The sequence below is a fragment of the Dipodomys ordii genome, unplaced genomic scaffold (assembly GCF_000151885.1).
Source record: "Dipodomys ordii isolate 6190 unplaced genomic scaffold, Dord_2.0 Scaffold9, whole genome shotgun sequence".
Taxonomy (NCBI): Eukaryota; Metazoa; Chordata; class Mammalia; order Rodentia; family Heteromyidae; genus Dipodomys; species Dipodomys ordii.
The window spans coordinates 11116543-11131252 of record NW_012267225.1 but is presented as its reverse complement, the minus strand read 5'-3'; the positions used below and the strand labels follow the sequence as shown (position 1 = coordinate 11131252).

General features: G+C 42.3%; 1 protein-coding gene across 7 annotated transcripts in view; it reads right to left on the bottom strand.

Annotated features, from left to right (window-relative positions):
- Positions 1–855: 855 nt before the first annotated feature.
- The window catches only part of Pard3 (par-3 family cell polarity regulator), a 533206-nt gene continuing 519351 nt past the window's right edge, over positions 856–14710 (bottom strand). For 4 of the 7 annotated variants that reach the window (XM_013009334.1, XM_013009336.1, XM_013009329.1 and 1 more), the window contains exons 23-24: positions 8481–8608; positions 1569–2010 (exon numbers count right to left, since the gene is read on the bottom strand). In XM_013009334.1, coding sequence (XP_012864788.1) covers positions 1617–2010; positions 8481–8608 — 522 coding nt within the window. In that variant the 3' untranslated portion in view covers positions 1569–1616. Of the gene's footprint in view, positions 2011–8480; positions 8609–14710 lie in introns of all 7 variants that reach the window. The other 3 variants (XM_013009335.1, XM_013009332.1, XM_013009331.1) reach the window with 2 other exon arrangements.

The following is a 14710-nucleotide window of genomic DNA, read 5'->3' as shown; positions in this document are numbered from 1 at the left end:
CAGAACAGGTTGCACAGGAAAACAACAAGCAGGAAGAAATATACCTTTTATTTAGAAGACTCATATATACAGGGAAAGCTGTTTCTCATAGCTCAGAGAAGGCTGTGAGAAAGAGCTACTGCTGTTCAAGCTCACCGTGCTTGCACTGGTGACACACTTAAGCACTGGTGCACGTTATTAACAAATTGAACCATCACAGAGAAATGCAAAAGAGACATAGGTATGTATGGACACTTCACGATGTTTTCTAAAACCAAGTCTACACAAAAAATACAATATGCCAGTAAAAAAAAATAGGCATCTCAATATTAGTCTTTTTTTTCTTTTTGTTAATATATGGGACATCAAGCTTTTATCTCAAGCTTTTATTTTTTATATCAGGATCGCAGGCACTTCAGCAAGCCAGCCATGGTTTTACAATATATAATATTCAGGGCAGCAAATGAAAGTGGAAAAGTCTCCAGGGGACTTGTCACCCACACGTGCATTAAAACATTGACATGAATGCCACCTTTTGTTACTGCTGGTTGAGGGACACCAAAATGTTCTCTGTGGGATGTGCAATGGCTTTTTCCTTATTCTGTTTTTTTTTCTATTTCAGTGCAGAATTATTTAGTTAAATGGCATCACCACATAGGGGTACCATGTGTGGGTGGATTAGACAAATACCAAAATTCCTTTAAAATGGATCTGTTTTCAGAATCCACAAATGACTGTGTGAGATTTATCATCCCACTCTGTGCCCTTCTTGCCAACATGACACAATAAAATTGAATTAAGATTATGATGGCACAGACTGGCCACAGCTCCTCTCGTGAGAAGTGTATTCTTGGTTCCCCCCCATTCACAGAACCACCAGGCACACCCAGTCCTTTCCCCATCTAAACCACCCCAGGTCCCTACACAGAGCTGCGTTGACTCAGCCCGTGTCAGGCACATGACAGAACAAGTGTGTTTATAAACATGGACTCAAATCATCACTTTATTGGTAATGTATAAGGCAGTTACAAAAGGCACCCCCCACCCCAATAACCAAATGGTGCTGGAATATGGCTTGGCTTCTTTCATAGGATGATAAAACTTTCCTTTTACAAGGAGCTGAAAAGGAAAAAGGGAAACCCAGATTGATTACAAAGTCCTAGAAACCACTGTGCTGTGCAGCATGAGGGAGCCCCCGTTTCTGGTGTACACTGCCCATGTTCATCCCTCACAGATGGCCATGATGTCTCATAGGCCAGGGCAGCCAAGGGGTAAGGGAGCAATCAGCAATACCCTCAGCTTCCAGAAAAGGAGCTGTGGCAATGAAGCCAGGGCCATCTGATGCCAGGGGACCAAGATCCTGTCCTCCAGAGATGCAGAATGCCTCACACAGATGATTGTCAGTGGTGGGAAACCTTTCCAAGAAACAAACTCTGAGTCATAGTGGCAAAGACGTTAAGGCCTTCCATTCTTTGCCGGTACTGCTTTAAAGGCACTGATACCAACGACAGAACTATCCCATAGTACCATGGAGGATTTTGAAAACAACAACAACAAACAACAACTCCCCCAATACAAGTCTTCCCAGGAAACGTCCTTAACTGTGTGATGTGAGCCTCCGTTGACCTCGCTCTTGCTCAGGAATAGAAGGGCCGCCCCTTCTCAGGAGTCTGGAGTCTGTTCAGCCTGGCAACCTGTGAAGGGGATGGGGGCACGTCTTGCCGGAAGGGTCCCTTGGGAGGGCCGTAGTTGGGATCCTGCACTTTCTTGTATGAGTCATAATTGCTGGGTCCCTCGGGAGGAGGCAGCTTCTTCATCTGCTGCTCCTTCCGCCTCTGTTCCTGGCGGAGCAGCTCCTGGGTCTCCAGCATGACCCTGGCGTTGAAGCCATGCCCGCCCAGGTAGCCATTCCTGGAGCCCTGGTAGCTTGAGTACCTGGGGTTTTCCTTGGCACTCTGGAAACCTTCACCTGGGGGACAACTCTGCTCCCAGGAATCCGGGGAGACTGAGTTGGTATTCTTCCTGCTTTGCCTAGAAAGAAAGCAAAGTCCCAAGGTTAGTATGAGGTGAGGAGAGGGGAGAGAGGGAAGGGGTGTGCTGTACGTGTTCTTGCTTCAGTGAATATGTACGAATCCTTTTGAATCATTTGCCTTATGCCAAGTGAGGAACCAGAAATCCAAAGCCAGCCGTCCTCAACAAGCTCTCTGGCCCAGCTAAGTGGACAAAGATTGGGTGAACAGAAGGAGTAGGGCCTTCTCTTCCTGCTTCCAGGGAGATGTGATCTACTTTGCTTCTGGGAACCATATCTCTTGCTATTTGGACTGGTTTTCAAGTATAGAAGTGTTTGAAATTTGGCAGTACCTACCAACAGCAATAATTGCTACTTGCTTTACAATGTTACAATTCAATTCTAAACAAGCAAAACAAATATTTTACACAGCTGCCACCATCATGCCAGCAATGCTAGCTAATAAGAAGTACATGTAATAGATTACAATATGAGCTCTGCTATGAAAGATTTAAGTCTAGACTTCTTAGTGATTAAAAATGCAACAGGCAGCCCCTTTGAGCTCCAGCTTGTCAGATCCGGGTCAGCAGCTGGCACTTGTCTGGATGGGATAAGCCGCAGGTGTAGGGTAAAAACCCCGCTTCCTTGCATGACTCTCCCTCACCCAAGGCTAGGGTACCATGCTTCGCTACTTTCTGTTAGCCCCAGAGAGAGAAATAAATCTGAGTCATCCAGAAACTTCAAACTCATCACTTCTGCAATAAAGCAGCACATGATTTTCAGGAAACATTATTGTTTTGAAACATCTTTAATTTACTATCCAGTCTCTAGATGCTTTTATGAATTTACAATAAGATTGCCTATGATAAAGTGAAACAATTTTGTGCCAGGAAGGAAGACATGCCCTAATTTTTTTTTGTTTTGAAAATGGAAGGAGGAGAGACGATTGAGTAATAAAGCAAATATATTGCTCCATTTATCAATAAGAAAATCATTTTGGCGACAGCCAGCATCGCTCAGCCCCTGCACACAGGGCGCCCCTGTGGCAGGGAATTGGGGGTGCCAGGACCACTGGTGTCCCACAGGGAGGAGTAATTTGTATTTCGAACTTTCTGAAGTGCTGGCGATACTGTTGGGGATGGAATCTCTCCATTTCCCAGATGGCCTAAAATGTACTCAGCCATGTTTTCAAGCTGAAAATTGAATACAATGTCCAGTGCCACCTCTGGATCTAACGATGATTAATTAAACCGAAGACAGTGTTTCTGTCTGTCTCTCTTAGTGAGAATCAGATCATTTGCAACATCAGCTCAAGACAGATTCCTTAGATTTGATGGAATAGTTTATTTGCCTAAAGCACTGATTATCTTCACTTAAAAAGCCATAAATTAATCTGCCCAGAGACATGAATGATAGAAAGTGTCAGCATGAAACAAGGGACCTGACATTAATCATGAAACTTTAATTAAAACAATGAACTTGTTACTGATACCACAGCAGTGGGGAGGAGGCGCTCCTTTGAGTTATCAATTTAAAGATAATCAGAAATAGGCTGCAGAAATTTTGCTTCTTGTTTTTAATCCTGAAAACTACTGAAAACTACAAGCCCCTTCTCCCCAACACCATGAGACCTCTGGTAGTCACTTTATAGTGGCTGTGTGCCCTGAACTGAATTTTGTGTTCTCCCAGGAATTTAGAGTCTTGCTATATTTAAATACATGAGAACTCACTGAGTTTTGTTGAGGATGGAAATTATGGTAATGTGGGAGAATGAATTTCTTGTAGCTAAAGATTTTTCATATTAATCAGTATAGAGAAAAGGAAAAACTCTGCCCTAAGGTTTGAATTAAGTACACACACACACATACACACACACATACACACAGGCACAGACACAGATGCACAGAAAAATACACACACAGATATATACATAGCTATATACACACACAGAAATAGACACAGATTCATGCATAGATAAGAACAAACAAATATAAACATGTCCTTGCGGTAAGGAAACATGCATCCTTGATTGATAAATGGATGAGAAATGAGGCAACGAGAAAAGAAGCAGACAATGAGCATCCTAAACTAGAATGCCAGACATCTAGGCCTTTGGGTGTGGGAAAGAGGAGCATGGTACCAGACATAGATTCAGACCCTGAAACTCTTGATTGGTAGCTGTGTGATCCTGTGTGATGCTGCAGGGCCCAAGTTACCTCATCTATGAACTGGCATCATAACTGAGTTTATAAAGTAGTGTGGAGAAATAAGTGAGATGTCTTGTGTAAAATGCCTAGGAAAGGGACTGGGGGAGTGGCACAATTTAAATAATTGACAAATAGACAGTTTCCAGATAGCCACTTTGCCTTCAAGGATTAGACTCTGGGTTCTGCAGGAGATCATATGGACCAAAGAAGAAAAGTAACCACCAGTGTGAACTTTGTCCCTTTTGACTGGAAGGACTGGGTTAGAGATCAAAGAGTTCCTACTAAGGGAGGCCACTCTACCAATACTTCTTCAGAAATTAGGAGAAAACTATGGTCAGAGATTCCTGTTCTGCCTACAACCCAGGGATCCTGCCGCCACAAATAACAACAGTTTTCTTTTCTTTATATTTCATACCTTGGTTTGTGGGGTCCTGCACTGAGCTTCTGGAGATTTCTGCATCTGTCCATGTATATATCCTAGCTTGGTAATAACTACTTCAATCAGGCCCGAGGTCTGTCTCCACAAAGATGGCTAAACTCTAAGAAGGTTTAGCCACCAAGGCACAGCAGTAAGACAAAGCAAAATAAAGTAGACAAGTAGGAAATAGGATCAAAGAAACCTGATGGGAAGCACACTGGAGGAGACCTAGTATAAAGAGAAGCAACAGCAGATAGACAGCCAAGGCATGGGAGGAAGGAGAGAAACAGCAGGAAAAAACTCTGGAGAAATATTTAATCAAGGATCTTAAGTCTTTCTGGAAGAATCCATGAATATACATACATACCTGGGCTTTGTTTAAGGACTGGATGCGGGATACTAACAAGAGAAACTAATCTAGGCATTTACAAAGAAAGGATCCAGGCTGGGAAGGTGGCTCAGTGGTAGAGCGCTTGCCTTGCATGCCTGAGGCCCTGGGTTCGATTCCTGAGCACCTCATAAGCAAAAAGAAAAAAGCCAGAAGTGGCGCTGTGGCTCAAGTGCTAGCCTTGAGCTGAAGAGCTGAGGGACAGCTCCCAGGCCCAGAGTTCAGGCCCTATGACCGGACCCAAAAAAGAAAGAAAAGAAAAGATCCCAGTGATTCTACCCAGCTTTTTTTCTCTCTGATATTTCCAAATCTGACTCAGATTTATTTCCTTAATTACAATTAGAATGTACAAATGAGTCTGGCTCACGTTCATCCCTCTAATTCAAACCACCTCATCTAATGCAAGTGATACAAAGTCTTGACCATTTGTTTCATTGTATGCACTCCACTGTGCCATTGAAGTGTGTGTGTGTGTGTGTGTGTGTGTGTGTGTGTGTGTGTAATCTTTTTAGTTTCAGATATCACACCAACTTGTTTAGACAGCTCTCTGTTAACTGACCACATCTGAAAAACAGAAGGTTAAGTGTTTCCATGAATCCATGCATGGCACATGTCAGCTCCTGGTGGAGTTCTTTCCCTTCCTTGGTTGATGCCTCGTGCGCAGCCTGCTGTGGATGACGATGCTCTGCCAGGAGTGGAGCTAGAGCAGGGCTCTCAGCCCTGAGCCTGCTCATCATACCACAGACCACACTAAGCTCTTCTCTAAACAAGGCTACCATGCAGAAGGTACCCAGCCCCCCCTGCCCAAAACTCACACAACTCTTTCTTTGAGGGCTGTCTGCTTTTCTTACATCTAAATGGAATAAAATGATGAAAATGAAAGAGGTAGGATTAGCCTACAGGGAAAGTTTATTTTGTTAGAAATACTAAGCGGGGCAATTATTAGCAACAGTGGCGACAGCCTGCCTAACCTTGTGAAGTCAGTTCTACAAGGTACTTCTGGGGAGCGGGAGGGGAGGTAGGAAAAGAGGGATACTATAGGTGATAAAACTATAGTGACAATCACTAACTGGATATTTCAAAACAACTGAAGAGAGGACTCTCAGAATGTTCCCAATACTAGAAACTACAAATGTCTGAGGACAGCATGCCAATTACTCTCATTTGATCATTACACACCGTGTACGGGTATGATATGTCATATTATACTCCATAAATATGTACAGTTAAACATGGCAGTTAAAATTAATGAACAAAGATGCCGAGTGGAGAAGATGAAGTTTATTGGAGAAAAGCTATAGTGCTGCACACAGAAGCTTATTTGGAATGAAGCCAGGAGAAATGCAGTGGAGGAGACTTCGTAAGGCTCACAACGCTAGTGTTTCTCTTCACCCACCTTTCAGACCAACGGCCACCATCTCTCTAGTGTTCTTGTCTTAGGCAACTGAATTTCCTAAGTTCCTTCCCTCATTAGAGAATACTGGTTTGTGTGTGCGCGCACACACGCACGCATGTGCTAGTATTGAGGCTTGAACTCGGAGCCTCAGTGCTGTCCCTTAGCTTTTCATTCAAAGTTGATACTCTATCACTTTAGCCACAGCTCCACTTCCATCTTTTTGGTGGTTAATTGGAGGTAAAAGTCTTGCAGACTTTCCTGCTTGGGCTGGCTTTAAACCTTGATCATCAGATCTCAGTCTCCTAAGTAATTAACATTACAAGTGTAAGCCTCCAGCACCCAGTGAAATACTCTAACAAAGCTGAAACTTATGAAGCCGGTATTTTGCCAGTAAACGTAAGAAGCGAGGCCTGTAACCTCTCTTGTATAAGCCATGCTAGGCCATGCCTCCTGTGTGGCTATGGAGTTGGCACCATAGCTGGTATGCTCATCATCTACATCATCATCTTCGCCTTCCCCATGGAAAGCCAAACAGGCCGGGAGAGAGGATCTCACAGAACCTTTATGTACATTTCTCAGATGTTTACTATTTGATTTAGTCACACTGTGGCCCTTTCCCAAATGCTAAGGCCAGCAGAGCTCCGAAGGGTCCCACCTGTTAACGCCCAAATTTAGGAACAAAAGCAATGGTCCCGTATGGCATAAGAAGGTCTGAGTTTGAATTCTGACAAACAGACTCACTAACTGTGAAGTATTTTCCAAGGACCTGTCCAAAATTAGACATTTCTCTTTTACCCAGACTGGGCTAAATAATTCCTAGGGAGAGCCCTCCTATTTAAAAGCAACGAAAACAGCCTTGGAGGCTGAAACAGAACCCGCCACAAGCAAGTTTCTGTATCGGTCACACACCCCACCCCTCCCTCTTGGCTGACCAATGTCAGTATGAAGTCTATTAGTGCTTAGTTAACATGTCAAGGAACTTACCTTTATAAGAAATGGAATCAGGTCACCTTTACATCAATTAAATGCAGGCATATAACTACTCCCCTTGCCAAAATTCCTTCGTTCAAACTTTAAATGCTCTGTTCCTGACATCGATATGGGGTCTGCATTCTTTGTACACTAGAAATGCCTTTGTTATATGATTTTGAAACAGGGCAACAAATGTCGGTAATAACTGTGAAGACAAGAGTGACTTGAAAAGCTAGGTATTTTTTCTTTATTATATATTGCCTGGAAGAAATGCTTTGATGGAAAATGGCTCTTATCTCATGCATTGGGAGCCCAGCATGACGGAACATTCCTGATCTTTAGCAGAGGGTGCCTGGAGCGGAGGTGCCTGTCCCCAGGAGCCCAGGAGGAAAACTATGCCTGTGTGGCTGTCTGCTAAGGGACTTCACCTCCTGGGACTCTGTGTCCTCACTCTGTACAGTAGTAGACTGGAGGGCCACTGGATGGTCACTATGAGTGAATCCCATGAAAAGTCGTTTCCAGCACTCACCCTCACGCCCTTTACCTACATGTACCACGCAGCACTTATGCAGGTACCCTGTGAGCCAAGCAAAAGAAAGGTCTTCTCACATTGCAGGCAAGGGATATTTTATTTTTCCTGTGACCACATGCGAAACCACAGAAATAAGACTAGAATAGAACCCAGGTCATATTACTAAGTCCAGTATTCATATGCCATATCATAGCACTTCTGGCTCAGGAGCTTTCAGGTAGACTTTCTAGCATCTTTTTAAAAACAAATTTCTTAGTTAGGTGTGAGTGGCTCACTCCTGTAATCCTCCTGAGGCTGAGATCTGAGGATTATGGTTTGAAACTAACCTGAGCAGAAAAAGCTGTGAGACTCTTATCTCCAATTAGCCAGCAGAAATGCTGGAAGTGGAGCTGGAAGTGCGCGCACACACACACAACCAAAACAAAACCCTTTCTTCTTGTCTTGCTGCCATATTGCGAGATGCACCCGCCCAGGCCAAGCAGAACTTCCCTGGCCAGTTCTCTCAGATGGCCCTGTGCAAGCTGGAGAAACCACCACAGTCTAAGGGGCAGTTTGGGGCACTCGGCAGCCTCTTGTGTACCTGGGCAGTGAGCTGTACTGGCGCTGGGCCTGCTGGAAGTTCTCTCGCTCCTCCTGTCGCTGGCGCTGCACTTGAACCTCCACGGACACCGAGTGCCGGCCGCTCTGTGCCACTGGCCGAGAGCTGGGCTGTGGAAGGAAAGCACACCTGGTTAGCAAGAAGGGAATGGCATACCACATGCTGCTAGCCACTCACTTTCAAGTTGTGGTGCTGGGAATAGAACCTGGGGTCTGGGCATGATACTAGGCAAGCACTCAACCACTGAGAGCCCCAGTTCAATTCTGGCTCTCTCTTTCAATTCTTATAAACTGACTTAGAAACATTTCACAAATTCTGTGATCTTTCTTTTTCTTCCTAAAATCAAGTGTTTTTGAGAAACCTGAAGAAGCACAGCGTGGCTCCCCAGTACGCGCACACCTCATGTTTCGTTAAGCTTCTGGTTTTGGCACACAGCATACATGGTCAGCATTGCTGGCCTTCCTAATGAAGTTCGGCAAACATGAACATGAAACACTAGGTTAACTACTTGTGAGAGCAACAAACACAAGGGGACTAAGAAACAAATATCAAAAGCGGAATAAAAGTTTGCTACAGTAGATCAGAAAATTGGAGGAGTCTCCAGGTCCACTGCACACTTGAAAGCTGCCCCTGCGGTGGCGATGGGTAGGTATGTGTTTCACTGTAATTGTAGGATCCAATTTGTTTGATTCCCCGCTTACGACAGGATGGCAGTTAAGATTTGAAACTTAACCAAGGGTGGATTAAACAATGCGTTACTAGCCTTGGACATGTCCTCCTCTAACCTAAAAGGGAAGTCAGACAAGGAACAAAAGCACTCCAGTGGGATGGTTCTGAGTTTTAGCAATGTCGCTTCATTGGTTATTAGACAACACACTTCCCTGATGGCCTTCTACCAAGGCTCCTCGTGGCTTAGTCATCTGTTGATAAGGACATCTACCGAGTTGGGTAGTTTAAAGGCCTATGAGGGGTAACTAACTGGGAGAAAACAAGGGAGGAGGTAACACTGGTGAAAAAGAAATGTACTCATCACGGACTTACATAAGTGTAACCCCATTGTACATCACTTTTACACTAAAAAGTTATTCTTGTGTATGTGCATGCATGTACCACTATTAGGGCATGAACTCAAGGCACTGTCCCTGAGCTTTTTGTTCTAGGTTGGCACTCTACTGCTTAAGCCACAGCTCCACTTCTGGCTTTTTGTTGATTAAGAAGAGATGAGAATCTCACAAATTTTCCTTCCTGGACTGGCTTTGAGCCATGACTCTCAGATCTCAGTCTCCTAAGTAGCTGGGATTACAGGCATGAGCCACTGGTACCTGCCTTTGTTTTATTTCAGAGTTGAAAGATAGCGGCAGACTTTGGCTTGATAATTATCTTCAAAAATAACAGAGTTCTTAGTGTTCATTGGCAAGGAATAGGAGGGTTTCATGAGCCTTGGTACATGAAGAGTCCCTCTGGTTGGCTTCTATCTGAAAAAAAAACAAACCAACCTAACTTCATCCATTGCTCTCTTTCTGCTAGGCCTGCAATGTCTTATTTGTTGGTAAGCAATAATGAAGTAATGTCCAGGACAAAAATTTCCAAGCATATGGGCACAGTCAGTAAGCATATTAAAAATATCCTGACACAAAAATAATATGGGAAGAGATTAGGCTTTATAATACCCCAGTCTCTACTAGTGGATGTTTATAACCACACTCACTGGGACAAATGTGTGCTCAGAGACTCACTCCATAATACTGTTCAAATAACACAGCCCAGTGCCTTCAGCAAGAAGCACACTTCACCAGAGAGTTTCTGCTTATGCAAACAAAGCAGCTACCAATTGTTCACCAACTCCATTAGAACAGATAGACTTTGCTTCCTGGAGACTCAGCCATGCTGGCTGAATAGGCTGCTGAACTGTGTGTGGGTCCTAGGGAGCCATAGGAGCTCAAGGAAGACTATTGGGCAGAGGGAAAGCAGAGCAAGAAATACTGAGCAATTTCCACTCTGCTCTCAAAAAGAATCCCATTTCCTTCCTTCCCAATCTGCACACATCATGCAGTCTTGAAGGGTCTGGCATTCTGCAGCAGGATTTCGTAACCAGCTTTTTAAACTCATGCTGCTCTCTGACATACTACATGGGGAGATGTGAAAAGAAAATTCAAGGTCTTGTGGAAATTTCAGGTGTGTTTTTAAGTTGTTTCTCCCAGTGGTCTAGAAATTTGATTCTGACAGAAAGAGGTGGGAAAAAAGAGTTTTCTTTCTTCAACTATTTTTCTGACCCTATTTGGATAACACCTTACCAGCTTTAAGCACCCATTCACTTCCTGATGAGCTTAAGGAATGAAATGACCAGCACAGGGCCCTGGAAATGTAAATTAATGAGTTTGGTTAGGACAAACTGACTTCTTCATGTAATTGTGTTTATCACTATAAAAAGTAAACAGGCCACTGTTGCTGGATTTCCCTTGTCAGAGAATTCAAAAGGTAGATCAATGAAGACAATCCCTTACCTTAAAGGTACCTTTTTTTTTTCTTAACATGTTGCTACTGAGGCTTCTACTCAGGGCCTGAGTACTGTCCCTTAGCTGTTTTTGCTCAAGAATGGTACTCGACCACTTGAGAGACTTCCATTTCCAGCTTTTTGCTGAGCATTTGGCAATTAGAGTCGCAAGGACTTTTCTGCCTAGACTGGTTTGGAGCTACAATTTTCAGATCCCAGCCTCCATTGTAGCTATGATTACAGGCATCAAACACTGATATCTGGTATAGAAGGGTGACACATTTTAAGTAAGATTGTAGACATGACTGGACTAAAGCAGCAACTCAATAAAATCATTCCAAATAATGACAATTTTGAAAAAGATCTCATACACATGAATATTGTTATCACTTTACAGTTGTTGTCATTTGACAATTCTGCCTTTTCAATAGTATGATTTGTATGCATTGTGGCAGAATGGAATCCTGCATCTAAGTCCAAAAATCACAAAAATAAATGAAGGAGCAATTTGTAACCTCATAAAGAAGTAGACATTTTTTAAATAGTGCAATACAACAGAGTCAGCCACACGCCACAGGTAGCCAGGGTTGGTCTATAATGAAATTTGTTAAAAGAAATGACCTTTTAAATAAAAATAAAAAATAGCAGAGAATGTCACATGAGAGAAACAATGGAAGCTGAATGACAGACATAAAATATGATTATTACACAGTGTGCTGGAATCTCCTCCATGACTTATGTTTAAAATCACAGTGAAAACTACTCCTGTGGCTCCTGTAAATGAGCGACAGCACATCTTTATCATGGTTATAAAGAGATATTGCTGAATAGTTGGGAGAGCTGTAAAATTTTGACATCTCTGCATGCAAAACAAAATGAAAGAAATAGCATCCATATAGTGTTTCACTGAATTAAGTCATTAATTAAGCATTTCTCTCAATTAATTAGTATTATTTTTTAACCAAAAATAAATAGAAACACATGGAAGAAAATACAAAATAGTTAACATTTAGTAGAATAGTGAATAAAAATACAATGTCTTAGTACTAATTAACACTGGGTAATACAGTAATACTTTGATAGGTTACAATACAGATCTATTGCTATAATAAGTAATAGCTAATTTATTAATACCTGCATAAGGTAGTCAATTATTTAAAACCCATCAACTCATTTTTCTTCATCTACATAACAAAAATTATATATGTGTGTATCATACATATTTTTTATAATAATCATTTGGAGCAGATTTTCTACCTCAATTCTAAATAATACAAATTGTAAAATTTTCACATTTGTCCCAAAGCATATGTACCAGGAACCAATGGCTCACCCCTAAAGTTCTATCAATGAATATTCGGCCTTAACACAGTATTTGCCTTCATCTCTTCTTTCCTACCTGGATCTAGTTTATTTTCCCACTGCAGCATGAGACACATAGGAAATAAAAAGGGTAGAGTAGGGCACAAGCCAAGTACCTCAGCATCAGGTGTTCATGACAACCAAGGGTAGCTTGTAACTTCCCCTTACCCCAGCCCTCTGTGAAGAGGATGTCCTGTAGGTCATGGAGGGTTTGCCTTGAGGGACAAATCATGGGTCTAGAAGAAAGAGGACTACTTTACAGCAGCACAAAGGCTCTCTCCATAGGTGGGGCAGCCTTTGTGCAACAATGGCTTTCTTTAGGTCTATTGCCAAGGGAGCTGATTTCTGCCACTTTGAGCTGAGCTATACTGCGAGGCTGTCAACACAGGTGGCAATTTTTAAGTCAAGAAATGAAACCACTTTTAAAAGACCTTTCAAGTCTTAAAAACGCTGAAAACAAATAGATGACCACCATTACTGAAATTCCCAGCACAGGGGAGGCAATGGAGGGGTGCAGACTGTCTGTACTCTGCGACGGGCTCCCTGATGAAAGCAGATAAACCTTGAAAATGAAGAGTAGAGGCGGGAAAAGGGTGGAAAGTGTGGTTTGGTATTTGTTTAAAGATTGCAGCAAGGAAAAAAAGCAAGCTTGGGGACAAGCGGATGCTCCCCTTGCTGTGTCAATTCTCCCTCTGAAGGACTTGGCTACTTTAAGTCACTACCAACCTAGGATGGAAAGGATTTAGCAATACGGCTATTAAAGGCTCCATTATCCCATCTATCAATCATCTCAGCCAGCAAGTCTCCTTGTGGACAACACTCAGGTATCTGCAAAGTTCTAACAGCATACTCTACTTACGTGTGCAGCCTGCAATTTAAGTCTGTTAAAAGCTAAGTCCTGTCCATTGCTGAGCTTTGTGATAATAACCCTAACCTCAGCCATTGTTCCATTATCTTGGGAAAGATTTGAAGCAAGTTGCTGCTTTATTTAGGTTGCACCTGGCCCTACTCAAGGAAGAACTTGCTTTTCCCTTGATCAATCTGGGAGAGAATTCGCTTCAATTATAAGCTAAGGAAATTTTCTGGGCTTCTGATCATCTAAAGACCTTTTGTGCCACAAATCAGCTCCCTTGGGCCCAAATGTTATTTTGAACAAAGACCCAACCATAAGCAGGTGCATTCCATACTGCTAGAATTTCTGGAGAACATTTCAAAATAGATGCTTTGCAAAGGACTACCTGGCTGAATTTTCTGAAGCCTCCCTCTCTGTATATGAAGTAATCGGTTTGGCTATTTTTCTACATAACACATCTGCTTGCACTTTGTATGTGGGCATTTCTAACAAGCATGATGATTTCAGCTAATACCATCTAAGATATACACACAGCTTGAAGATGAGTTTGTAGATCCTTAAAGTAAAATGATTACAAACCATTCCAATGAGTGAGATCATGCTCTCATCCTCTCCAAATGCAGTGACCTCGTAAGATCAGAATACACACAGGAAGAGAGAGCGAGCGAGGTTCCAAGATAGTCAAAGCTCATTTTGTAAAATTGGTTAATGAAAGTCAAGAGACCAAGCTCCAGTATGGACAATTGCACATAGAACAATGAGAACAAAAATCAATATGCTACATAGAATTATAGTTAATGAAGCACATTTGCGTGATCAGAATGGAGAGTCCACAGCAAGATCCCAATTGTTTGAAAGTGAAAAGAGTAAGAAAAGGTCAACTTCTGACACACAATTTAGTAAATTATTCCATTCCTTAAGGTAATCAGCTTGTCATCCCAATTATTCCCTTATCAGTCCTGACAGGAAACCATACTGCAAGCCAAATGGTTGGTCAAAAGTTGCAATGGAATCTTGACACACAATGATTTGGCTTACAACTTTCAGTAGTTCAGTTTCCAAATGTACACAATTTTCTTAAATATTTTCCCTAAGTGGCTGTTCATATTGAATAGATAACATAGAAATATATGTCAATATATTCACTGATCTCATTCAAAAGTATCTCATTAAAAACCCTCAAAAATAGATTTAAAATCATTTTCATTTCTCATAATGAAAAACATGACTAAAAAGTAGAAAATGATCATTTGGCCTCAACCTGGGAGTTCTTGTATGTGAGTAAATTGTCACCAATCAGAAACAGCTTCAGGAAGGCCAGGTGTAATCATAACAATTGGGAGACTCAAACAGGAGATTGTGAGTTAGTGGCCAGCCTAGACTACATAGTGAGACCGGACCCTGTCTCAACAATAAAAGGAAGGTGGGAAGGAAGGAAGGAAGGAAGGAAGGAAGGAAGGAAGGAAGGAAGGAAGGAAGGAAGGAAGGAAGGAAGGAAGGAAG